General features: G+C 44.5%; 2 protein-coding genes across 2 annotated transcripts in view; one reads left to right on the top strand and one right to left on the bottom strand.

The window, feature by feature from the left end:
* Positions 1-203: 203 nt before the first annotated feature.
* Positions 204-26,858, bottom strand: part of LOC121572423 (DENN domain-containing protein 4B-like) — a 39,283-nt gene continuing 12,628 nt past the window's right edge. Inside the window, 27 exon segments of the mRNA XM_045222193.1 lie at positions 204-3,386; positions 3,483-3,541; positions 5,604-5,769; positions 5,871-5,970; positions 6,085-6,324; positions 6,420-6,570; positions 8,139-8,182; positions 8,184-8,420; positions 8,579-8,861; positions 8,978-9,208; positions 9,351-9,510; positions 9,658-9,802; positions 9,921-10,256; positions 10,775-10,901; positions 11,142-11,266; positions 11,498-11,643; positions 11,855-12,070; positions 12,290-12,390; positions 12,506-12,681; positions 14,030-14,174; positions 14,362-14,420; positions 15,163-15,229; positions 15,384-15,625; positions 18,709-18,878; positions 19,094-19,163; positions 19,278-19,530; positions 20,031-20,348. Coding sequence (XP_045078128.1) covers positions 3,241-3,386; positions 3,483-3,541; positions 5,604-5,769; positions 5,871-5,970; positions 6,085-6,324; positions 6,420-6,570; positions 8,139-8,182; positions 8,184-8,420; positions 8,579-8,861; positions 8,978-9,208; positions 9,351-9,510; positions 9,658-9,802; positions 9,921-10,256; positions 10,775-10,901; positions 11,142-11,266; positions 11,498-11,643; positions 11,855-12,070; positions 12,290-12,390; positions 12,506-12,681; positions 14,030-14,174; positions 14,362-14,420; positions 15,163-15,229; positions 15,384-15,625; positions 18,709-18,878; positions 19,094-19,163; positions 19,278-19,530; positions 20,031-20,348 — 4,513 coding nt within the window. The 3' untranslated portion in view covers positions 204-3,240.
* Positions 17,106-18,392, top strand: LOC121570102. The gene is made up of 4 exons (XM_045222192.1): positions 17,106-17,225; positions 17,379-17,435; positions 17,555-17,914; positions 18,107-18,392. Exons 1-4 carry the CDS (start codon positions 17,178-17,180, stop codon positions 18,296-18,298), a joined length of 657 nt encoding a protein of 218 aa, XP_045078127.1. The 5' UTR covers positions 17,106-17,177; the 3' UTR covers positions 18,299-18,392.

Below are 26,858 nucleotides of genomic sequence, written 5' to 3' on the forward strand. Positions count from 1 at the left end.
TACATTTTTGTAATGTACACAATTGAACAATATTTGCTGCTCTATATAGCCTGAAAGCTTTTCAATACTTAAGAACAAAGATGGGTCAGAGAATACTATTATACTATACTATAAATACTATTTGAGGAAGTAATTTAGAGCCGCTGTAATACTTTTGTTAGGCATAGAGAAAATCATACATTAAATCACACAAAAAACGGAACTTTGGGGAATCTGTGTATTTTCTTCTATAAAACAAGACATTTACAACTGAAATCACATCCATATAAATTACAACAGCAAACACAATATATTTTAAATACAGATCTCCTCTCTTCATTCCTTTGCTCACTTGACCAATAAAAGAACAGACAATATAAATGTCCCTTATATTCACTTGCAGTCCGGTGCATTGAAATAGTGGCCATAAATGCAATATTGCCTACGTTGGGGAACAAAACTACCTGCATTATTTTTATCATCTAACTGCGGACTGGGAAAGATCAAATTGCACGTTATTTTATCAACGTATTATCCATACAGTTCACTACTTTAAAGAAGAGCCAAATAGGGAACAATTTGAGAAGCTGACGATAACTCAGTCTTAACTTTTAAACAGCATTTCAGCTTGGGTCTCCTTTACGTCATGACCACTGATAGGTAATTTTGAATAAAGCAAGTTCCCACCATGTTATTACTAAAGACATGTCAACTCCAAGACCAGGGTCAAGCCTAATTCTCCCTACCAATGGATAGAACTGGTCTCTATGTCTTACTGCCCTCTACTGGTTGAGAATGCTCAATGCTTTGCTACAGTCTGTATATCCCTGTTGAATGGATGGCTTTGTGCAAACAATGTCTCCATTGTACTTGAATGATATATGGGAGACACACAATGATATCAGTGCCATTTTAAAATATCTAACCCTCAGGTTAAGGCTAAAATATGAGATATGAAAAGTGTTCTCCCTACAACTTCACATCCCTAGTTGTAATTACAGCTTTACTCCGCAGGTGGGACAATAATTTCTGTCACTCACACAATCTTCAAAGGCAGAACACAAGGTATTCTCTCGTGACTCTGCTATATAACACTGCAACAAAAAAACTGTATGAAGGTAACAGAGACATTTAACAGTGTGACAACATTATATGAAATTGAAAGAAAATGAAAAATCCATTGTGCAATTGATATGTTTTCATGTACAAAGCTGAACAACAAATAAAGGGTTAAAATATGAGGGGAAAAGGCCTCACAGGTACTGTACATGAAAACAAGAACCTAGTAGGTAAGTACGGGCTCCACAGTGAAGTACCTTCCTCTCTTTTAACCCTTCCAATCAAGTGAATCTTCTGAAGTTTTTAAATCTCTGCCAACAATTCTTAACCCGCTACTGGCCTAAATGTGTGGTGAATGAAATACTGGTGATGTGTGACTAATATGCATTGTGTTGACAACAGATCCCAACTACTAAAGGTCCATCACAGTCATTCCCTTGTGGACCATCCACCCAAACAAATCACTCCCGTTTAACTCGGGGAAAAGAGGTGTGAGATGAGGTAAATATGCATAAAATCAGAGAAAACACGACATCATACATATCATAATCAAACCCCCCATACACATCATCAACCCCCCCTTCCACACTTTTTTCTTTTTTTCTTCTGTCAGCCACTTTTCTGCTACAAATGCCTCAATCACTGAGAATCAGTTCTTAAACTGAGAACCCCCAATCATACTTCCAATTCACAAGAACAGTACAGGGAATTTAAAAACGCAATACAACTCATAAATCCTCTATGTAATATGTATATGTGTCCGTGTGAAAAGTCCTTCCTTGTTGTGACGTAGGGGTGCAGGAGTTGGGGTTTTATAGGACTCGTGGATTCTCCTTGACTGTCAGTGTCTGTTCCCAGTCACACCCTCCCTCCACTTCCTGCCTAACCAAATGTAGCAGGCATAGAAAGACGCCTGAGCAGAGTTCCCACTTCCGTTAGGTTGAAAATACCGTGTCCCTGAAAAACCGGATGTTAGCATTTTCTGGCGACTCTGCATAGGCTATTTCCTGCCTTAGCCAAAGTTTGACCATAGCTCCATTCCACACCATGAGCTGGAAAACACACACACTAAGGAAACCATAGTGACAGTGATCAAACCATTACATTGCTGATCCCCGACTGCGCAAGGTTAGAGGTGTTCTGAAGCCTCACCATCTGCTCCCAAGACCGATAGTTAACATCATCCTCTCCCAAAATCAATAGGAAACATCATCCTTTCCCAGTCGACATCATCCGTTACCAGATTTGACATCATCCTTTCCCAGACGACGTCACCATTTCCCAGGCGTCATCATCCTTTCCCAGATTCGACATCCATAATCCTCCCGAAGTCATCCTCTCCCGAAGTCGATAATCAACATAATCCTCTCCCAGAGTAAACATCCTCGTTTGGATTGGCTGAGACTTGCTGAAGCGGTCTCATCCCAAAGTGATAGACTTTACCACCAAGGTCCAGTTGACAGAATTCATTCCAGAGGGTGAAAAAGAGCAAAAGAGGCATGAAGTGCAATCTAATCTAAAGATTTTGACTGTAACTGTGTGTGATTGGTATGTACCCTTCCAATGTACTTTGTGTTCAATTTCGATATTGACACTTCACATCACGGATCACTAGACATCTCCCACTCTTATGAGATTTTCTGTCTGAAAGCAATGCAAGTTATAGAATATGTTCACATTGAATGCATAGATTGCAGGTCGGTAATATGCCTTACATGTTGCATACGTATGAAATGCATGGTTTATGACCTACAAACCAGTACGAGTTATATTGGTGAGGCAGAGGCCATGTATATACGAGCAATGAGCAAAGTCCAAGGGGGCTGGGTTGTATGTACCAGGTCCAATAATCCCTGTAGCCAAACTATAGGCCGAGAGGGTTGTGGTTAGTTGTTGAGGAAGCTGTCCAAAGGCCAGTTGCACAATGGAAGTGAATGAAGGTCAAATGTAGATATCGGGTTCACACAAACAAGGATAGTGAGGTATAGTTGCACGGTCAGGAGGGCTTTTATAGTGTGGCCAGGCTGTGCTAGGGGGAAAGCACAGCGGAGAGGTCCAAAGTGAAGGCAGAATTATTTTGTCTGTTGTTTTCTGTCTAGCTTTTCTCATCCCTTCTTCTTGGCAGCCTGGTATCAGTGTTCCGGGGAGCGGAGGCAGCAGCAATGGGGCCAGAATTGGAGTGGGTAGAGGCTGGAGCTGGTATCAGCACTCGAGGGGCAGCAGGAAGCTCCGTCTGCAGTCCACAGCCTTGGGGCTAGGTGGCTGGGCTCGCTTCCTGCGGAGTTCCTCGCGACCCAAGGAGCCACTCAGCCGTTGGTACGCAGCCTTGTATTTCTTATCAAACGCAGCTAAAAGACAGAGAAAGTGCTGTAAGCAATAAGCCTGGTTGGTCTGAAACTATAGTGAAGTTCTAGTATTCTAACTGTCTTAAAGAGGCTGCTTACCAACGTGATCTCTACCCATGGCAGCCAGCGTGAGGAAGAGCATCTCTCTGTACAGACTCCTGGACAAACAACACAAATGTGCAATCACATAACCAATACAGTGCCTTCAGAAAGTACAGTATTCACACCCCTTGACTTATTCCACATTTTGTTGAGTTACACCTTGAACACACAATACTCCATAATGACAAAGAGAAAACATGTTTTTAGAAATGTTTGCCAATTTATTGAAAATGAAATATCAGAAATATCTAATTTACATAAGTATTCACACCCCTGAGTCAATACTTTGTAGAAGCACTTTTGGCAGCGATTACAGCTGTGAGTCTTTTCTGGGTAAGTCTCGAAGAGCTTTTCACACCGGGATTGTGCAACATTTGCCCATTATTCTTTTCAAAATTCTTCAAGCTCTGTCAAGTTGGTTGTTGATCATTGCTAGACAACCATTTTCAGGTCTTTGCCATAGATTTTCAAATAGATTTAAGTCAAAATTGTAACTCGACCACTCAGGAACATTCACTGTCTTCTTGGTAAGCAACTCCAGTGTAGATTTGGACTTCTGTTTTAGGTTATTATCCTGCTGAAAGGTGAATTCCTCTCCCAGTGTCTGGTGAAAAGCAGACAACCAGGTTTTCCTCTAGGATTTTGCCTGTGCTTAGCTCCATTCCGTTTATTTTTTATCCTGAAAAACTCCCCAGTCCATAATGATTACAAGCATTCCCATAACATGATGCAGCCACCACTATGCTTGAAAATATGGAGAGTGGTACTCAGTAATGTGTCGTATTGGATTTGCCCCAAACATAACACTTTGTATTCAGGACAAAAAAGTTAATTGCTTTGCCACATCATATTTTGCAGTATTACTTTAATGCCTTGTTGTTTTCTTTCTCTCCGACAACTTAGGGAGTTAGGAAGGACACCTGTATCTTTGTAGTGACTGGGTTTATTGATACACCATCCAAAGTGTAATTAATAACTTCAAGGATATTCAATGTCATATTTATTTATTTTCTACCAATAGGTGCCCTTCTTTGCAGGGCATTGGAAACCCTCCCTGGTCTTTGTGGTTGAATCTGTGTTTGAAATGCACTGCTCAACTGAGGGACCTTACAGATAATTGTATGTGTGGGGTACAGAGATGAGGTACTAAAAATCATGTTAAACACTATTCATGCAATTATTATGTGACTTGTTCAGCAGATTTTTACTCCTGAACATATACTGTAAAAAATATAAACGCAACATGCAACAATTTGAATGATTTTACGGAGTTACAGTTCATATAAGGAAACCAGTCAATTGAAATAAATAAATCAGCAGGGGCGCAGCCATGGGTGGGCCTGGGAGGGCATAGGCCCGGGAGGGCATAGGCCCACCCACATGGGAGCCAGGCCCAGTCAATCAGAATGAGTTTTTCCCCTCAAAAATGGCTTTATTTCAGACAGAAATACTAATCAGAAGTCAGATGTGGAGTTCCTGGGCAGGCGTGGATACACGTGGTGTGCGGTTGTGAGTTCAGTTGGACATACTGCCAAATTCTCTAAAACTACGCTGGAGGCGGCTTATGGTAGAGAAATGAACATTCAATTCTCTGGCAACAGTGGACACTCCTGCAGTCAGCGTACCAATTGCACGCTCCCTCAAACCTTGAGACATCTGTGGCATTGTGTTGTGTGACAACGGCACATTTTAGAGTGGCCTTTTATTGTCCCCAGCACAAAGTGCACCTGTGTGTTGATTATGCTGTTTAATCAGCTTATTGATATGCCACACCTGTCAGGTGGATATATTATCTTGTCAAAGGAGAAATGCTCACTAACAGGGAGGTAAACAAATTTGTCCCCAAAATTTGAGAGAAATAAGCTTTTTGTGCGTATGGAACATTTTTGGGATGTTTTATTTCAGCTCATGAAACATTTCAAAAACATAATTTAACTTTGACATTATGGGGTATTGTGTGTAGGCCAGTGACAAAAAAATCTAAATGTAATCAATTTTAACAACAAAATGTGGAAAAAGTCAAGAGGGTGTGAATACTTTCTGAAGGCACTGTATTACTCACACAAACAAAAAATGTAATCAACAATTGATGATTCAGAGGCCATTTCCTGCACTCACCTTTGAATCTTGGGCGTGCCTGGTTGCTTGGCGATGGTTTCCAGGAAGAGGGTGATTCCCTTGTGTACCTCGTTCATGCCGACCCAGCGCAGCACTTCCTCCAGGAAGACAAGGGTGAAGGGGTGGTTGTGCCTCCGCCAGCTGTGGTTCCGCATGGGTACACCACCTGAGAGAGAGCGAGCGAGAGAGAGAGAGATATGTAATTCATGAAAGGATCTGAACCTGTATCATCTGACCATTTCCATGTGAATAATGTGTGTATCTTACTGTGTATCCTCCATAGGATGTAGAGGGGGGGCCAGTGGTCTGTGTCAGGGGTCAGTGTGTCCCACAGCAGCCTCACCCTCACTGCTGAGTTCTCTGAAGTCTGACATACACACAGACAGGAGCTCAACATTAGTATGAGGACATTATGTATTGTGATATACTAAAGCTAATAATGAATCACTAGGCCCCAAGAGAAGCCTGGGAGCGGAGTTACCTGTGCTAGTTGGTTGGCCAGCGGTGAGGAGCTGACCAGCTGCAGCAGGTTGCTGGGCAGGCCCAGGCGATGGAAGTACCAGACCAGGTTCCAGAAGATGATGGAGTGGCTGTCCAGGAGCTGGCCCTGTGCCAGCACCGCCTCGCCCTCGTTCTCCAGCAGGCTCTCCAGCTCCTTGCGAAGCACCAACGGGCTCAGGTAGGCTACCGTCACCTGGGGTGACCCGCCCACCGACAAACCCTGGAGTCAATAACACGTTAACTGTGGTTATAGACTGAATATTTCCCAGAAGCCGACAGATAAAGATGAAAAATAAACTAGTGTTGGTAGAGTACCGTGGTAGCGCTGCTGCTCTCAGAATAGCTGCTGGACTCAGAGCTGGAGTCCTCACTCACACCGTTGTGACCCAGGATGGCCTCCTGGCCACCAGGGGGCTTGGCGGCACTCTCCACCTCCTCCTCCGTGTTCCAGTTGGTACGCTCCAGGCTGTGGTGAGTGCTTTTTGATGTTAGTCAAAATGAAGGGATTGGGTGACAAAAATGTCTAATGTTCATTCAGTTTAAGAACCATACAGTCCTCACCATACATCATACAGTCCTCACCATACATCACACAGTCCTCACCATACATCATACAGTCCTCAGCATATGTATTTAGACAGTAAAACCGTAGCTTCACTTTCCAAATGCATACAGTGGGGGAAAAAAGTATTTAGTCAGCCACCAATTGTGCAAGTTCTCCCACTTAAAAAGATGAGAGAGGCCTGTAATTTTCATCATAGGTACACGTCAACTATGACAGACAAATTGAGATTTTTTTTCTCCAGAAAATCACATTGTAGGATTTTTTATGAATTTATTTGCAAATTATGGTGGAAAATAAGTATTTGGTCACCTACAAACAAGCAAGATTTCTGGCTCTCACAGACCTGTAACTTCTTCTTTAAGAGGCTCCTCTGTCCTCCACTCGTTACCTGTATTAATGGCACCTGTTTGAACTTGTTATCAGTATAAAAGACACCTGTCCACAACCTCAAACAGTCACACTCCAAACTCCACTATGGCCAAGACCAAAGAGCTGTCAAAGGACACCAGAAAAAAATTTGTAGACCTGCACCAGGCTGGGAAGACTGAATCTGCAATAGGTAAGCAGCTTGGTTTGAAGGAATCAACTGTGGGAGCAATTATTAGGAAATGGAAGACATACAAGACCACTGATAATCTCCCTCAATCTGGGGCTCCACGCAAGATCTCACCCCGTGGGGTCAAAATGATCACAAGGGCCATGTATCGTGAGATTTTGAGTGAAAACCTCCTTCCATCAGCAAGGGCATTGAAGATGAAACGTGGCTGGGTCTTTCAGCATGACAATGATCCCAAACACACCGCCCGGGCAACGAAGGAGTGGCTTCGTAAGAAGCATTTCAAGTTCCTGGAGTGGCCTAGCCAGTCTCCAGATCTCAACCCCATAGAAAATCTTTGGAGGGAGTTGAAAGTCCGTGTTGCCCAGCGACAGCCCCAAAACATCACTGCTCTAGAGGAGATCTGCATGGAGGATTGGGCCAAAATACCAGCAACAGTGTGTGAAAACCTTGTGAAGACTTACAGAAAACGTTTGACCTGTGTCATTGCCAACAAAGGGTATATAACAAAGTATTGAGAAACTTTTGTTATTGACCAAATACTTATTTTCCACCATAATTTGCAAATAAATTCATAAAAAATCCTACAATGTGATTTTCTGGATTTTCTTTCTCAATTTGTCTGTCATAGTTGACGTGTACCTATGATGAAAATTACAGGCCTCTCTCATCTTTTTAAGTGGGAGAACTTGCACAATTGGTGGCTGACTAAATACTTTTTTTCCCCACTGTATGGTAAGGACTGTATATGGCCCTGAATAGACAGATTGAATATAAATAGGAGTCAAAATGAAGGGATTGTTTTGACTTCTATGGGCCCTGGTCAAAAGTAGTGCACTATATAGGGAATAGGGTGCCATTTGGGACGCACTTAAATTTGAGGGTGATGTTATGATGAGAGGAGTAGTCCTACCTGCTGACGGGTCCTAGGTCACAGATCTCAGCGTTGAGAAGGGGGAACAAAGGTGGTCGAGCAGAAGGGACAGCTGGAGTTGAGGTTGGAGTCGTCAGACGTCCACCCGGCCATAATCTCCTCGTCATAGACCAGGGAGTTACAGCTCCGACACAGGGAGCAGCTCGACATCAACACCTCTAGTCCCGCTCCCTCTTGGTTGGTGTCCCAGGACTTGCGGAGAGGAAAGGCCAAATTGGTGGTGTCAGGCAGGTCAATGTCACTCCCCACCGACAGAGAACTCTACAGAGGGAAACGATGTGGGAACATTAAGCATGTTTTGACAGGTTTAATATTTCTCCCTACATCTGCAAATGCATTCACCCCAGTAAACTAAATCAGTTGGCCAATACAGTATAGTTAGACTATAAGCTACAACAACCCACATGTTGTCCCCTCACCTCAGAGGTAGCATTGTAGAGCCTCTCCTTAGCCTTCAGGAGGCTCTCAGCCACCTGGGCTTTTCGGGATTGTCTCTGTTCCGACACCCTGCGCACCGTCCCGTTTTCTCCCCCCGTGCGCCGGGCGTCTACACTGGCGGCCCGCCGCCCCGAGACTCTATGGCGAGTAGGCGTGAGCAGCTGCTGTAGTTTCCCCGCCAGGCTGCCTTGACTCGGCGGTGACACATTGTTGTAGTTCTCATCCACGGCCTTGCGGCTCACAGTGTCTCTAGGCCCAGGTGGCCTACATTGAGAACAGAGGAATGGGAGACATACTCTTATAGTATATCAGAGTGATATTTCAACTGTAATCCCAAAACATACCAGAACATATCAGCCCAAGCTTCTCCACCCCCTCACCTGCCGTCTCTCTCCCCAGGCTGGCAGCTGAAGTCGGGCTCAGAGTCGGCCGTCTCGGCACAGTCTTTGTAAAAGGTGGACAGGCACACCTGGTCGCGGCGCACCAGGACACCACCAGGGGGAAAGGGAGAAGGGGTGGAGGTGTCTCGTGTCCCCACGGGGGGCTTACGGGAGGCGGGGTCGCTGCAGCCATTGGCACCTGCGTTCCGGAGACACCGCATTCCTTGAGAGCTTAGACTCTGTGGGGTGGAAATTGTTAGGAGGGTGGTTCCCAAACATTAGGCACAGTTGTTTGATGAGAGTGTTATGTTATGTTAAACATTATATAACATTCCAATGACAGTGCTATTACCATATAATAGATATATGTCACTCACTGTCTTTTGAGCCTCTCATGCTGTTTAGGCTGTTGCTCTTCACCATAGACCCCGTCAGCGATTCGTGGCTGGAGCTTTCACTCAGGCCACTCCAGCTGGATTGACGAATCAGGTTATATTGTGGGCGGGACCGTTGGTTACTGTCCATTGTAACATCTTTTTAAAAAGACAAAACATGTTTCACCTCTATGTTTTTACATATATAATGATTTTGTTTAAAACCATGCATATGAGGCTCAATGACCATTTATTGTTACAAACAATAGTAAAAAACAACAACATGTAAATATGTCCTGTCCTGACCTGTCCGCGAGCCTACTGAACCACTCTTCTGCCGTTGTCTGATTGGCTGTCTGAACTGCGCCACGGCCATCAGAACGTTACGCAACTTGGCCCAGCGCAGACGGCCACCCTGATTGGTAGAGGGCCACTTGCTCTCCAGCACTGCCTGAGGAGAGACGGCAGAGCCAGAGGTGAGTCAATATGGAAAGAAAAAATACAACACTACAGATGGGATCACAGACGTGGTTCAACTCATTTTTTAATTCATGTAAATAATGGCTCACCTTGTTGTAGTATGCATAGGTGATGGTGTTGGGTGTGATCCCAGCTTTCTTCATCTCCAGAAGTACCCTAACAGCGAGCACAGGCTGCCCGTACTGCCCACACAGCTGCATCAGGATCCTGTAACACACCTCATCCGGTAGTACCACCTTCCTGGTCTCCATGTGCTTGAGCACCTCGTAGGCCGTTTGCAAGGCACGCACCTTGGCACTCTCCGCCCGCACAAATGTGGGCAGGTAGATGAACCACAGCCCATAGCAGTGGCCCAGCAGGCATTTGGACCACATGTCGGGCACTGCCGAGTATATCTGTGCCCGCTTCTGTGCCAGCTTAATCTCCTAAAGGAGAGACAGGGACACAGAGGAGTTAGGTAATCCAATCTAGATTTACTAAAGCCGTAATAATGTGGTTCCTATGTGTCCTAGTAGGGCAAACTTAACAACCCTGAAGGGTGCTTGGGGTATTCACCCAAAATACACAGCCGCCACTGTGCTTCCTGCTTTTAAATATTGAATGAAGGATGAAACATTTATGCTCATTAAATTAAAATGGCACAGAAAAACAGTGAAGCATGTTCCCTCTTTGGCTGTGGAAAATTGGGTTATCATAAAGCTAACTTGGGAGTCGTGAACAGATCAAGTTGATTGGTGCTAATACATTTGATTTTCATTTGCAGGCAGGGTAATGCTCTTAATAAATAATAAAGATTGAAATTAAAACTGTGTGAGTCAGCCTCTTATATTATTGTATAGTTCTTAGTAGTTTTGGTGCAGTGGATCTACTGGGGTTGTGTTGGCTTTCAGTGGGGTTGTAGTGTGTTTTAAGGGGCTGTGGTGTGGCGGGTTTGGGTCTGTACCTGTTTAGTGCGTCGCGGGGCAGGGCTGCTGGGGGCACTCCCCTTGGTAGGGACACGTAGCTGGTCCTGAGGCCGGTCAAAAAGATCCATGCAGAGCACAGGGAACGTCTCATAGCTGTAAACAGACAAACACGCCGTCACTGGTCACAGCATCAGACAGTATAAACAAACACAAAGTAGTTACTGTAAGTGCTGGGGCTTTATTCGCAAAGTGTCTCCGAGTGGAGGTGCTCATCTAGAATCAGGTCAACCCTCTTATTATTTATGATTTAAAAGGCTAAACTGATCCTAGATCAGCTCTACTCTGAGAAGTTTTGTGAACACGAACCCTGGTATATGTAGTGCCTGTGTTACCTGTAGTGAGTAGGGGCACTCTGAACCGTCTGGCTCTTGGGGTTCCTCTGGGGGCATGATGAAGACTGTGTGCTCCCCACTGTGGGCCTCGTCCAGGTCTATCAGACGCACCTCCTCAGGCTTCTCCACATCCGACTGCTTACACACACCACAATATATATACAGATACATGCCGCAAACACAGGTCACATACACAGGAATACACAAACATTGACAACATAGAGGGCAGGAGTGGGATCACACATTTCCATTAGTTGTGTAAATACAAAATACAAGTCCGGTTTTAGCATTGGAATCAATACACTAAGGCTTCCATAAGATATGGTGTATCACTAAACATTATGGAAAACATGAAGATGTGATTCTGACCTTCTGGACACACTCGTCGAAGAACTCGAGACAGGCGTGGCGGTCACTGACGAAGGAGCACTCCTCGATGAACTGAGTGAACATCTGGGTCCTGGTCAGCTGGATGTAGAACTTCTGGTGGGTGCGTTCACGAGACTTCAGGAAGCCTGCAAGAGCCAGGGAGGGTGTTAACTTCAGACACACATTAAAATACTAGCTTCACAAGGGTGTTGGTTGTGGACATAGTAAGTAGGTGAGGTAAAATACCCACCCACACACACACATACTCAGCCTGAATGTTATATTTGTGTACACTTGTGTCAATCTTTTGTGAGTTATGAGTCACACACACAGGTAGTCACCCCCTCCCACACTGACCCTGCAGGTTGAAGAGGGAGCTGCAGTCGGTGGTCCTGTCTGAGGGGGCCTGGGTGATGGGCAGCAGGTAGGTGCGGTAGCCCCTCAGCAGGCAGCTCATGAAGCGCAGGAAGGCCTCCTGGATCTCCAGCTCCAGCTGCTTCTGACGCCCGTAGATCAGGTCATAGTCCGTCAGCAGGAACTCCAGGGTGGCCTCCTCTTGGCCAGGGGTGTAGACTGATGGATGGGGACGTGTGGGGGGGAGGGAGAGAGATAGAAAGTGAGGGAAATTGGGGTAGTGGTGGAGAGAGGGACAGAGAGAAATAGATGAAGACACAAAGCATTGGCACATTGAATTATCAGAGTCAGATGTATTGCACCAATATGTTTTAGCTTGTACTTATTTTCCAGCATCAGTCCCTAGATAAGCTTTAGAATAAGTAGGCTATCACTCACTTTTCTCCAGGGTCTTCATCAAGTTGGTGAGGGTATTCACCAGCATCTTGCCATGCTTCCTTGGTAGCGATCGCCATGACAACGGCTTCTTGTCCTCTGCTCTGCAGGAGAAGAGAACACAAAACTATGGATTTCATCCTTTGTATGTTTGGTTTTTGTTGCGTCCTCTTCCATCAGTTGCATCAGGTCCAGTTCCTTCAAGGTAAGTGTACTCACTGAAAGATGGTGTTGGTGTCCAGGTCAACACACACCACGTCAGTAGGGGGGTCATAGAGGTCAAAGTAGCTGGAGTGGACGCCCACGATGAAGGGCATGGGGGCACACAGTACGTCTGCCAGCCGCAGCGGGCACAGGGGGATGTACGGGCAGTGCCAACGCAGAGGGAACGTCATCTGGAGGGATAGAGTGCATTCTTTGATTAGGATGAGTGTGTGTACGTACAGTGGGGAAAAAAAGTATTTAGTCAGCCACCAATTGTGCAAGTTCTCCCACTTAAAAAGATGAGAGAGGCCTGTAATTTTCATCATAGGTACACGTCAACTATGACAGACAAAATGAGAGAAAAAAAATCCAGAAAATCACATTGTAGGATTTTTTATGAATTTATTTGCAAATCATGGTGGAAAATAAGTATTTGGTCAATAACAAAGGTTTTCTCAATACTTTGTTATATACCCTTTGTTAGGAACGTTTTCTGTAAGTCTTCACAAGGTTTTCACACACTGTTGCTGGTATTTTGGCCCATTCCTCCATGCAGATCTCCTCTAGAGCAGTGATGTTTTGGGGCTGTCGCTGGGCAACACAGACTTTCAACTCCCTCCAAAGATTTTCTATGGGGTTGAGATCTGGAGACTGGCTAGGCCACTCCAGGACCTTGAAATGCTTCTTACGAAGCCACTTACGAACTTCAGATGGGCCTGGACATGTACTGGCTTAAGCAGGGGGACACGTCTTCCACTGCAGGATTTGAGTCCCTGGCGGCGTAGTGTGTTACTGATGGTAGGCTTTGTTACTTTGGTCCCAGCTCTCTGCAGGTCATTCACTAGGTCCCCCCGTGTGGTTCTGGGATTTTTGCTTGTGATCATTTTGACCCCACAGGGTGAGATCTTGCGTGGAGCCCCAGATCGAGGGAGATTATCAGTGGTCTTGTATGTCTTCCATTTCCTAATAATTGCTCCCACAGTTGATTTCTTCAAACCAAGCTGCTTACCTATTGCAGATTCAGTCTTCCCAGCCTGGTGCAGGTCTACAATTTTGTTTCTGGTGTCCTTTGACAGCTCTTTGGTCTTGGCCATAGTGGAGTTTGGAGTGTGACTGTTTGAGGTTGTGGACAGGTGTCTTTTATACTGATAACAAGTTCAAACAGGTGCCATTAATACAGGTAACGAGTGGAGGACAGAGGAGCCTCTTAAAGAAGAAGTTACAGGTCTGTGAGAGCCAGAAATCTTGCTTGTTTGTAGGTGACCAAATACTTATTTTCCACCATAATTAGCAAATAAATTCATAAAAAATCCTACAATGTGATTTTCTGGATTTTTTTTCCTCAATTTGTCTGTCATAGTTGACGTGTACCTATGATGAAAATTACAGGCCTCTCTCATCTTTTTAAGTGGGAGAACTTGCACAATTGGTGGCTGACTAAATACTTTTTTCCCCCACTGTATATGTCTTTGTGTGTGGTGGTGGTGGTGTGTGTGTGTGTGTGTAGGTTTTGCATGTGTGTGTGTGTGTGTGACTCACAGACACCAGGGCCTCGCTGACGGAGGTGAGGACATCGGGGCGGAGGGAGTGGAGCAATAGTTTGTGCTCCGTCAGCACGGCCAGCAGCAGGACACAGGCATTCTCAGGGCCCAGGTTCTGCAGCAGCTTCACAAAGCTGGCACCACTACAGACAGAAAAGAACAGTCTCTTTATCAATTCATTATTGTATTAATGGATTCACTTCAATATGATAATAGAAATCCCTCAGGGGAAATTAAGGCATTGTTGGAGCGCTAGCGCCTAGCGCACAATAACGCATTACACCACACAGTTTATTGTGACTCAATCTAATGCAGATTTACTGTACTGACCTGAGTGGTAAGGGGGAGGAGACGGGCTGACACAGTAGAAGGTTGTCATAGGGGGAGAGCTGAAATGACACACACACAGTTTTCATTAACAAACCAACATGGTGGACAATAATCTATAGGTCTAAGGAAGAAAGTTTAGCCATGCTTCAATTTCATAGACCACCATTCACCAAATTGATATCTGTTGATTTGAAACAAGCCATTAGGAATCAAGTTTGAAAAGCCCCATTTGACTCGATTTGAGTTTTCTAGAAATCCCCAAACTACTTAAACAATCGTCTCTACTTTCTAGAGCCGGAAGGATCATTTAGTGTTTTGTGAAATAATTTTATATCCACAGTATATTATAGATTGTTTTGATTGGGTGTTATTTTTACCCAGTCCATCTTCACACACTAACCAGTGAAACCATCAATTCATTCAAACGGCCATTTCCTGTGGGGGAGGAAGTCAAATCTTTAGCGTAAAACACCACAATGCTACTGGTGTCAAGTTCAAATAGAACTCAAGCGGAGGTTCCACTTGTAACGCACAAACAGGCACATACAAGCACACACACAGAGCAAGCAGGTATTGTTCTAAACTAGCACTAAAACACCTGACTGACTCAACTAATAATCACAGTCATGCCTTACTTGAATTAGGTGTTTTAATGCTGCCTTCTGTATTGCCCTGAGCTAAATCAGTGCTTAGCAAGGTTTTCCATTCCACTCTTCTGATGCTTTAAAGTGCTTTGATGTGTTAAAAAGGAATAAAGATAACAGAGAGAATGTGAATTGAGTTAAAGACAAGTATCCATACCTGCACTAGGATGCGAGGCCGCTGAGGGGAGGGGAACGGGACGTTGTGCATGAAGCTGGAGATGTGCCTGGAGAGAGCAGAGTTCATGCTAATAAATCAACCAAACAACCAACTATAACATGAATCAATAGCTTATAGGCCTACGGTATGTTAGCCAGTAGATTAGCAAGTTTAGGTTTATAAAGACACATAGGTGATATTTGCCATTAAGGGCCACTGACTTCTCGAGGGGCAGCACGTGGGGTCCGGAGATGGAGTATCGGTAGACGAAGGTGAGGAACTTCTGGAAAACGGTGAAGAAGGGCCAGTGGGAGAGAACACACACGCTCTTCTTCACCTGCAGGGTGCGGTTGGTGATGGGACGCCGGTCCACCACGCTCACCAGGCCCAGACGCACGCTCTGCCGCTCCGAGAGGCACTCACGTGGGAACGCCTCGTAGAACTGGATGGCGGCACCATAAACCTGGGGCGGGAAGAGGAGACACAGTTAAAAAGTTAGGATTCAGCTAACGCTAGATGCTTTGAACTGTGTAAACAGTTAGCAAATGCTAGATACTGTGAGAAATAGTGGTGTTAAATAAAACATTTTAAAACTGTGAGCGAGTTCATGCTGGAGTCATTCGCATCTCAATGTTTTTGTTGTTATTTTTATAGGTTCTTGCTGCTGTCGCAGACAAAGTCTATATAGTGGGCCAATTTAAAACTTGTAATTGAGGTAGGCAAGCATGATATTGAATAGCTGCATTGGTAAATAACTACACACAACCCAAGCAACAAATAGTTGGTATTTATCAACATGAGAACATTAGGATTTGTCACTGTTCATATATCACACTTGATATACATTTCATTGTGAGTGTGTATTTCTGAACCTTGTCAGCTACCTTAGGCCATGGCATTTTGTGGAATTAGAAATATTCCAGCCCATTTGGTTCTAGAATTAGATTTTGTGGTAGCAACCATAGAATTAGCAACATACTCCTTACTGGTGGCCTCACTGGCCTGTCATTGTGATGTCATCACTCATGATGCTGATGATCATAATCAGATGAGTTCTGAGTTACCATAGTGATGATTACTATATCATCATCAAACAAAATCAATGGAACATCATATTCCAAAATTGTCAGTCTGTGAAATATTCCTTTGAAGAGACAACCTTGCTATTTCTGCAGATATTTTCGAGCTGATTTTTCACATTCCTTGGACCCTATGTTCAACAAAGCAATGAATCGAGGACTAAGTGTGTCCATGTCCCGAAGAAGGGCAGTTTCTGACGAAGAGAAAATTGTCAGCCGTGGGAGAGGCCGATCCAGGACTAGATGCCACTGCCCTACTTCGGTAAACCAGCCAATACATAAGATTGTACTTATTAGTAACACAGATGTTCTGTGATAAGCTTTTCAGTTCTGTTTCAAATGAAGGCAAATGTGAGAGTGGTCTTGGCTGAGAGTTGTTGAATTTTGTCTCAACAGATCCATACAAAGGAGAGAGAAGGCACTGACTCTGTGACCCAAACAGTGGAACATCCCTCAGAAGGCAGAGGAGGACGTTATGAATCGTGGACGGAGTGAGTCTGTCCCTCGAAGAAGAAATCTATGAAAATGTTGTTTTAACGTGATAGCCTAATCTCAGATTTCTTAATCTGATGCCATATGCTAATTATTATTGAGCCATGTCATGTTCTTGGTGATAAAACATTTTCTTTTTTCAGGAGGACGAGAAAACTGTCTGCCGTGAGAGAGGCAGATCCAGGACTAGACGTCACTGCCCAATTTCGGTAAACCAGCCCTTATATTCTCTGGTTAATACAGTATGGATGAACACTGACATTTTCTGATACGTTTTTCAGATACGTTTCAAGTGAACGCAAATGTGAGAGTGGTCTTGGCTAAACTCTCCATATAGGCTAAGTGTTGTTCCATTTGTCCTAACAGATCCGTACAAAGGAGAGAGACGGCACTGACTCTGTGACCCAAACAGTGGAACACCCACAGAAGGCAGAGGGGAATGTAATGAATCGCGTACGCAGTGTGTCTATCCACCCAAGAAGGCCAATAACTGTGTGTAAAAAATGTCAAAAACTCACAAATATTGTCTAAACACTACAGCCTATTACCTGATTTTCTGATGCCATATGCTAACCATTCTTGATCAATGTAATGGTCTTGTTTGCATGATTATTTGGAAACCTTTTCTTTTTTCAGGATGACAAGAAAATTGTCAGCCATGAGAGAGGCCGTTCCAGGACCAGACACCACTGCCCAACTTCGGTAAACACTGGCATTTTCTGATTCGCTTTTCTGCTCTGTTTCAAGTGAAGGCAAATGTGAAAGTGGTCTCGGCTAAACTTTCCATATAGGCTCATAGTCGTTTAATTTTGTCTTAACAGATCCATACAAAGGAGAGAGATGGCACTGACTCCCAAACAGTGGAACATGCACTGACTCCCACTGACTTCCAAACAGTGGAGCGCTCTCAGAAGGCAGAGGGAGATCACATGTGGGAAGAACAGGACCTAACCCTTTTTGAACAGAAATGTAACAGAATGTTCAAGAGAGAGAGGGAGTGGTTGGAGGACAAGAGGAGAGAGATCAGAAAGAGGAAGATCCTATGGAGACAGAGAAAACTGGTAGTAGAGGGAAGATACCTAGCCAAGATGGAGGGATTGCTAGAGGACATGGCATGGCGAGTCCAGGCATTGGATTTGTTCACAAAGAAAGATGGAGAAACAAAGAGTGGTCAATCAAAGGTGAGCTTTAGTGACTATTTCAGCACTATAATGTTGTTTCTACTATCCTTCTGTTGAGGAAACTATAATCTCTTCAACGTAGCCAATTTAGAACTAATACAGTAGTAGCAGTAACACAACTAAACATGGATCAGTAGGTATACTAGTATTCTGTTGTTATTGCAGTTAAACAATACTTGTTATCTTTCTTAGAAGAAGAATGGCCAGGTCACCCAGGTGACAGGACAGTACAAGGCAGGGGATAAATCACAGCTTGAGAGCAAGGCTGAGAGGCCAGAGCAGAAAAGGAAGGAGAGGGAACAGAGAAAGGAAAGGAAAGGAGAGGAGGGTGGTGATGGAGATGATAATGGTGCAGGGAAAGAATACAGGGGTGGTTTGGCTTGAAATAGGTCTGAGGAGGGCCTGGAAACGGTTGAAGAAAGGGATCACATCCTACTAGGATGATATGATTTACTTTTTGGAATAAACTGAGCTTTTATTAGAACATTTTTTGCTTGTTGTCTGGATTTAATACGAATGAGGAAACTTTACTATTACCATTATGATTATAACTGTTACTGCAGGCATCATGGATGGAGTGAAGTATTTCAAAGTTATTGTCATTTGTTGAAATGAACTGTAAACCGTTGACTTGCAATGCGCTAAAATTGATTATACATTCACCTGATATTATATCCAGAGAACCTTCCTACACAGCTTAATACATAACCTACTGGATTCAATAGCTCAGCCACTGTGCAGTGTTAAGAGTGTTGGAGAGGGTGTGTGAGAGGGAGGCAGACAGGCGGACCCACCTTGTCACCACAGGCGCTGGTGAGGACGAAGGTAGAGAAGACAGGGAGCTGGTACTTGGTGTTGAGGGGCCAGCTCTCCACCGTCACACCCATGGGCAGACAGAACATAGGCACAGACTCTGGCAGGGGGAACGACTCCACGTCCGCTTCGGGATACCGACTGATCAGACCTAGGAAACACACACACAGAGACAGACAGTTAATAAAAGTACCATTTTGATTAGTGACTACAGAGATACTTTCAATTTTGGTAGATCTTTCTACTTCTAAATGTCTTTAATTGTGAGAAGTAGGTCAATAGGCCTTCTCTGTTTACACTGTGACATATGGAGACCCAGCAGAATGAGAGCTGTGATACCATCGGTATGGAGCAGTCGACACTCACCTGCTTCATAGACTAGGGCGTTGGCTTTGGCTACAGCTCTCTTATAGCACACGTATAATGCTGGACCCCACTGTGGAGCAAACACAACAAAGCACAGTGAGAGAGAGGGAATGAGGGAGAGCGAGAGAGATGAAGTATTAGAACAGAAAATACAGAGTAGAAAAACAGTACGCTTCAAACCCACTATGCCAGTGTTGAGGTTCTTCTCCACCCGGCAGAAGGTGTGGGGGGCCACCTCTCCCTTGCTGGGCAGCAGGAGGGAGATGTCTGTGACCCCCAGGGTGTGGAGGGCCTGGGACTCTGGGGCCCGGCGGTATGTCAGGAAGGTGCGGTGGGTGGTGGGGCCCCCGGAGCTCAGACTGGCTGAGCGGCTGTAGGGGGTGGTCTCGATCACGTACCAGCCCTGCTTCACCACCTCTTTGCCCTCGTACAGCACACTGGAGACCGGGGGGAGGGGGCAAAGTCAGGACAATGAGTCAGTCAATGTCACTAGTTATCCAGTTAACATAAACCATTTCTATCACTCATTCAAGGAAAGCTTTTCTTTTCATGTTTAGAAGACATCCCACACTTTGTCCAGAATGAATGTATCATGTGACGTACATGGATCTTTCCATTAAATAATCGATGGGTATGTATACAATTACATTTTGCAGCCACGTATGGCTTGGCCAGACATGCTTAATTTAATGATTATGGTGGTTTAGGGCTACATAGCAATAGCATACAATGAAACCTTTCTGTGGTCAGACGTGCAAGGTTACAGCATGCGGTATGTCTATAATTGCATAATGCAAGCTCAAAGCATTGTTATGCATTAGCTACAGTATGTGAACTCCAAGCACCATTCATAGCTTTACATTGATGTTGTGGTTAATGTCTGACTCCATCACACATTAGAATGGTCATTGTTTTCATCACTGCTGGAGTGTCTCACCCGAGGTCGAGGATTGGTGGCTTGTCATGCCCACGGCGGTAACACAGGTACATGTGGGGGTTGTTGATGAGTCCGGCGCTCAGCTCGGCCGAGTGGCCCCCCTGGGTCTTCTCGATGCAGGTGAAGCCCTCGGGCACCTCCTCCCCCAAGCCCCGGGCGATCACCGCCAGGTCTGTGACCGGCTCCACCGCCCGGCCCCCTCTCTGCTGGCCCTCTTCGTCCAGTGGGGCCGAGCCCCCCGGAGCCAGCCCTGCCACCACAAAGTAGTCCACTAGCTGGGGGCATTTCTCCTCCGTCATGCCGCCTGTCTGCCAACTGCTGTGGAGAGGGACGGAGAGGGGGGAGAAAAAGAGAGTGAGAAGTAGAGAGAGGGGGGTGAGATTGTGCGATCTCTCTTATGTAAACATACAACTGGCTGATCAGTTGATGATGTATAATGGATTTCTTCCTTCTGACAGTCCCTTGACAGTCTCACAGAAACAAAACCTTATCCAGACAGACAATATTTGGTTCTCATCATTGGCAATAGATAAACAACCAGGAGAGTGATAACAATATCATTGCATGTGGATGCACGCACAGTCCCACACACAAATATTTATTTTGCCTCAGAGGCCGTTAGTCATTCGCATTTTATACAGATCTGACCGGTCCGGGAGGTAGTGTGAGGGTCAATAATAGGCTGCTGAGTTCTGCTGAGGGGGGAGATCTGACCTCATCCTCTCCTGTTCATTAGTTTAGTTATTACAGTATCCATGGCAACAAAAAGCTGAATTTCATATGCATCAGGAAATACAACAAGAAAACAAATCAAATCAATAAATGTGATACAGTTGGCAAATCAAGAAAGTTCAGAAATCATAGATGGGATCAGAGTGTTGCACTTTGGATGGTCAGCGGAGGTCCGTAGCCTCAGCAGCACAGAGCACACCTCTCCGTTCCCAACTTCCTCTCTGTGCGTTGGGTTCGTAGATAAGCCTAATCCTACCCTAACCCTTCGTAGATGCCACTCCTGCCACTGGCGCACAGGCTCACCATACATTTGGTGACAGTCAGAGTAGTGGACAATCGTCACTACTGAAAGCCATCTCTGCTAATGCAGTACTCTTTGCTTCTGCAGTGTTGCGGCATTCAAAGCTAGCTATTCAAAGCTAGCTAGCCAACATCGCTAGTTACGTAAACCAAACAACTGCCAACAGTTACATCATATCTAATTAAAAACGGATCAAAAAACAAAAATGCGATTCAGGGAATTATTAGAAACAAATAATGTGGATGAAAATGTAAATCCCCCCAAAAATCAAATCATAAGAGGCCATTCACATTAATGGAATTTTCCCCTCTGGGTTCCCTCTCCAATCAATTCAGAGGGAGCATTACTGTCTAGAGCAGCATTTATACAGGATGGATAGGCCATCCTCACAGAGCGGATGAGTCGTTAAGTCACAACTGCTAGGAAGACAGGACAGTGTGTGTTGCGTTTTTATTTCCACTGTGCATAGTTACAAAATCAAAGTGTGATTAAACTCAAGTGCACTGAGAGCGGAGGGGAGGGTTGGAGGGCATAAAAATAGGATGCTGTTGTGTCATAGTCAGTGAAAACTGTACCAGTAAAACCCTCTTATGTAACTTAGGCTCTCCCCCTCTCTCTTTCTCTCTCACTCTCTGCAGCCAGCACACTTTAGAGGATCCAAAACGTTTTTTTCTTGTTCCTTCTAGTTAATAGGCTTGGGAATGACTGGGAGTTTTCTTTGCTCTGTCTATCGGTTGCTCTCAGATAAAGCACTGATAGGACTGCTTTTCAGGCATTTCCAGAACGAGCGTGCAGAGTGATAATAAGATTGAACAGAAATTAGGCGAATGAAAGTTGTAGCCTACAACCGAGCATGCCCTGAGACTGGTAGCCTACAACCGGCTGTCTGAGACTAGTAGCCTACTATGCCTGAGGCTGGTAGCCTACTATGCCTGAGACTGGTAGCCTACTATGCCTGAGACTGGTAGCCTACTATGCCTGAGGCTAGTAGCCTACTATGCCTGAGACTGGTAGCCTACTATGCCTGAGGCTAGTAGCCTACTATGCCTGAGGCTAGTAGCCTACTATGCCTGAGACTGGTAGCCTACTATGCCTGAGGCTAGTAGCCTACTATGCCTGAGACTGGTAGCCTACTATGCCTGAGACTGGTAGCCTACTATGCCTGAGGCTGGTAGCCTACTATGCCTGAGGCTAGTAGCCTACTATGCCTGAGGCTAGTAGCCTACTATGCCTGAGGCTAGTAGCCTACTATGCCTGAGGCTAGTAGCCTACTATGCCTGAGACTAGTAGCCTACTATGTCTGAGGCTAGTAGCCTACTATGTCTGAGGCTATGCCTGAGACTGGTAGCCTACTATGCCTGAGACTGGTAGCCTACTATGCCTGAGGCTGGTAGCCTACTATGCCTGAGGCTAGTAGCCTACTATGCCTGAGACTGGTAGCCTACTATGCCTGAGACTGGTAGCCTACTATGCCTGAGACTAGTAGCCTACTATGCCTGAGACTAATAGCCTACTATGCCTGAGACTAGTAGCCTACTATGCCTGAGACTAGTAGCCTACTATGCCTGAGGCTAGTAGCCTACTATGCCTGAGACTAGTAGCCTGATGGGTAGGAGCGTTGGGCCAGTAACCGAAATGCTGTATCGAATCCCCGAGCTGACAAGGTAAAAATCTGTCGTTCTGCCCCTGAGCAAGGCAGTTAACCCACTGTTCCCCGGGCGCCGATGTCGATTAAGGCAGCCCCCCGCACCTCTCTGATTAAGAGGGGTTGGGTTAAATGCGGAAGACACATTTCAGTTGAACGCATTCAGTTGTACAACTGACTAGGTATCCCCCTTTCCCTACTGTATTTAGCACATCTAACTTGTAAGAGTACTATACATGCCTAGAAAGTGAGAGAATATACTAAAAGGCCCTTGAAAAAGTGAGAGTAGAGGAAATCCATGCAGGTTGGGCTCCAAAGGTTAACTGGCAAACAGGAAGTGGCCACTGGCAGCCTGTTTCCTGTTATATTCCAAGAGCTCATCAGTAGCTTCCTAGTGACACTGGAGCACGATGACACTTCTCCAGGGGGGAAATTATGACAGGACACAGAAGGTGATAATATACAGTGAGCTCCAAAATAAAAATTTTGTTGTTGTTTTGGCTCTGTTGCTTTGAAATGATACAATGACTATGAGGTTAAAGTGCAGACTGTCAGCTTTAATTTGATGGTATTTTCATCCATATCGGGTGAACCGTTTATAACTTTTTGTACATAGCTCCCCCATTTTAGGGGACCAAAAGTATTGGGACAAATTTACTTACAGTGGGGAAAAAAAGTATTTAGTCAGCCACCAATTGTGCAAGTTCTCCCACTTAAAAAGATGAGAGAGGCCTGTAATTTTCATCATAGGTACACGTCAACTATGACAGACAAATTGAGATTTTATTTCCCAGAAAATCACATTCTAGGATTTTTAATGAATTTATTTGCAAATTATGGTGGAAAATAAGTATTTGGTCACCTACAAACAAGCAAGATTTCTGGCTCTCACAGACCTGTAACTTCTTCTTTAAGAGGCTCCTCTGTCCTCCACTCGTTACCTGTATTAATGGCACCTGTTTGAACTTGTTATCAGTATAAAAGACACCTGTCCACAACCTCAAACAGTCACACTCCAAACTCCACTATGGCCAAGACCAAAGAGCTGTCAAAGGACACCAGAAACAAAATTGTAGACCTGCACCAGGCTGGGAAGACTGAATCTGCAATAGCTTGGTTTGAAGAAATCAACTGTGGGAGCAATTATTAGGAAATGGAAGACATACAAGACCACTGATAATCTCCCTCGATCTGGGGCTCCACGCAAGATCTCACCCCGTGGGGTCAAAATGATCACAAGAACGGTGAGCAAAAATCCCAGAACCACATGGGGGGACCTAGTGAATGACCTGCAGAGAGCTGGGACCAAAGTAACAAAGCCTACCATCAGTAACACACTACGCCGCCAGGGACTCAAATCCTGCAGTGCCAGACGTGCCCCCCTGCTTAAGCCAGTACATGTCCAGGCCCGTCTGTTGTTTGCTAGAGTGCATTTGGATGATCCAGAAGAGGATTGGGAGAATGTCATATGGTCAGATGAAACCAAAATAGAACTTTTTGGTAAAAACTCAACTCGTCGTGTTTGGAGGACAAAGAATGCTGAGTTGCATCCAAAGAACACCATACCTACTGTGAAGCATGGGGGTGGAAACATCATGCGTTGGGGCTGTTTTTCTGCAAAGGGACCAGGACGACTGATCCGTGTAAAGGAAAGAATGAATGGGGCCATGTATCGTGAGATTTTGAGTGAAAACCTCCTTCCATCAGCAAGGGCATTGAAGATGAAACGTGGCTGGGTCTTTCAGCATGACAATGATCCCAAACACACCGCCCGGGCAACGAAGGAGTGGCTTCGTAAGAAGCATTTCAAGGTCCTGGAGTGGCCTAGCCAGTCTCCAGATCTCAACCCCATAGAAAATCTTTGGAGGGGAGTTGAAAGTCCGTGTTGCCCAGCGACAGCCCCAAAACATCACTGCTCTAGAGGAGATCTGCATGGAGGAATGGGCCAAAATACCAGCAACAGTGTGTGAAAACCTTGTGAAGACTTACAGAAAACGTTTGACCTGTGTCATTGCCAACAAAGGGTATATAACAAAGTATTGAGAAACTTTTGTTATTGACCAAATACTTATTTTCCACCATAATTTGCAAAAAAATTCATAAAAAATCCTACAATGTGATTTTCTTTTCTCATTTTGTCTGTCATAGTTGACGTGTACCTATGATGAAAATTACAGGCCTCTCTCATCTTTTTAAGTGGGAGAACTTGCACAATTGGTGGCTGACTAAATACTTTTTTTCCCCACTGTATGTGTATTAAAGTAGTCATAAGTTTAGTATTTGGTCCCATATTCATACTACATCAAGCTTGTGACTCTAGACATTTGATGGGATGCATTTGCTGTTTGTTTTGGTTGTGTTTCAGATTATTTTATGCCCAGTAGAAATTAATGGTAAATAATGTATTGTGTCATTTTGGAGTCACTTTTATTGTAAATAAGAATATAATATGTTTCTAAACACTTCTACATTAATGTGGATGCTACCATGATTACGGACAATCCTGAATGAATCGTGAATAATGATGAGCGAGAAAGTTAAACGCACAAATATCATACCCCCCAAAAATGCAAACTTCCCGTTATTGTGAGGTTAGCATGTCTTTGGGGTATGATATTTGTGCGTCTGTTACTTTCTCACTCATCATTATTCAAAATTCATTCAGGATTATCATGGTAGCATCCACATTTCACCCAATTTCTAAACGGTTCACCCGATATGTACTAAAATACCCACAAATTATAGCTGACAGTCTGCACTTTAACCTCACAGTCATTGTATCATTTCAAATCCAATGTGCTGAAGTAAAGAGCTAAAACAACAACAAAGTTGTCACTGTCCCAATAGTTTCGGAGCTCACTGTATTATTATTATTGTTTTATGAAAATAAATATTTCAGTGCAGCATTTGATGCAAAACAAACACACCAGTATAACGGATCAGTTAGGCCTGAAGGCCTACAATGGCAATATATTAAAAGGGTGTTGCCCTGCTGGGAGCTTGTCAAGGACACAATCTCAGGGGTTTTCTGAAATTGTTGATGTAGGCTAATAATTGCTGGTTCCCTTTTTCATAATCCCCTACGTGCATGGTAACGTGCACTCTCTCTCTCTCACACACACTCGCAAATGTACACACAAACACACACACTGGAAAACTCCTTTTGAGAATTGGATTGCCCCAATGTCCAACATGTCTTTATATTGGTCACAATCCTTGCGACTGTAAATCAGTTAAATATCTTTGTCAACATAACTTAGAAATGAATTCATTCAAACTGTCAGTGGTTTGAGCGAGAGAGGGCGAGAGAGAGAGCGAGAGAAAGAGCAAGAGCACCCACATCCTGACAAGAGGCTTTTGAAGTCCCATTTGTATGAAACCCAGTGCATCATAGATATAGAATAGAATACGCCATATTTAGAAAAGCAACAAGAGAGCAGTAAAGGTCTTGCCTGGAAGCAGTGGACCACCACCATGATCATACGAGCTGACATCAATGTGAAGTATTAGACCATGGCCTACTACTGAATAGGAGAGGTGGAGCTGAGAAGAGGGGTTGTTTTAGGGCAGGGGTGCTGTCTGTCATTCTGCTGGTTCTCTTTCCTCCCTGGCACTTCATTAATAAATCTAACAAGTGCGGCCGTCAAGGACTAGAGTTGTGCATCCCTGCTTGGTTGAACTAATGTCAGAGTTTCTGACTCATAACTCACAAAAACATCTACAGGCGTACACAGATATGACATAAGATTTAAACAGGTTGAGCACATGAATTTGGGTCGCTACCCACTTCAGAAATGATAACGTACATCTCCGTGTAGTCTGTATTGCATCTTGAACATATCAGCCAGCCTCTCCCTCTGGCTGTTTTTCCAGATATTATAATAATGTACTAATGTGATTATTCAGTGGGGTGATACAATACTTAAGCATACAAAAACAAAGTCTGTTGTGTGCACCCTGAGGGTTCCCCAGGAATTCATTGAGAAACACTGGCTTATGCAATTTGTCAAAATAGGCTAGCTAATGATCAGAAACACAACTGCCACTGAAAGCCTTCCAGCCACTCACATCACACACTCACACCTCACAATAGTAGTTTCAAACAAAAAAGAGGTCATGGGTTTGGTTCTTCTTTTAATTCACCTGCTTT

This window comes from Coregonus clupeaformis, chromosome 8 (assembly GCF_020615455.1).
Source record: "Coregonus clupeaformis isolate EN_2021a chromosome 8, ASM2061545v1, whole genome shotgun sequence".
In the NCBI taxonomy this organism is placed as follows: domain Eukaryota; kingdom Metazoa; phylum Chordata; class Actinopteri; order Salmoniformes; family Salmonidae; genus Coregonus; species Coregonus clupeaformis.

Coding starts and splice junctions, on each gene's coding strand:
- LOC121570102 (XM_045222192.1), top strand. CDS start 17,178: ATGAATCGCGTACGCAGTGTGTCTATCCACCCAAGAAGGCCAATAACT. Junction 17,226..17,378: donor ACCCAAGAAGGCCAATAACT/GTGTGTAAAAAA, acceptor CAGGATGACAAG/AAAATTGTCAGCCATGAGAG. Junction 17,436..17,554: donor GACACCACTGCCCAACTTCG/GTAAACACTGGC, acceptor TTGTCTTAACAG/ATCCATACAAAGGAGAGAGA.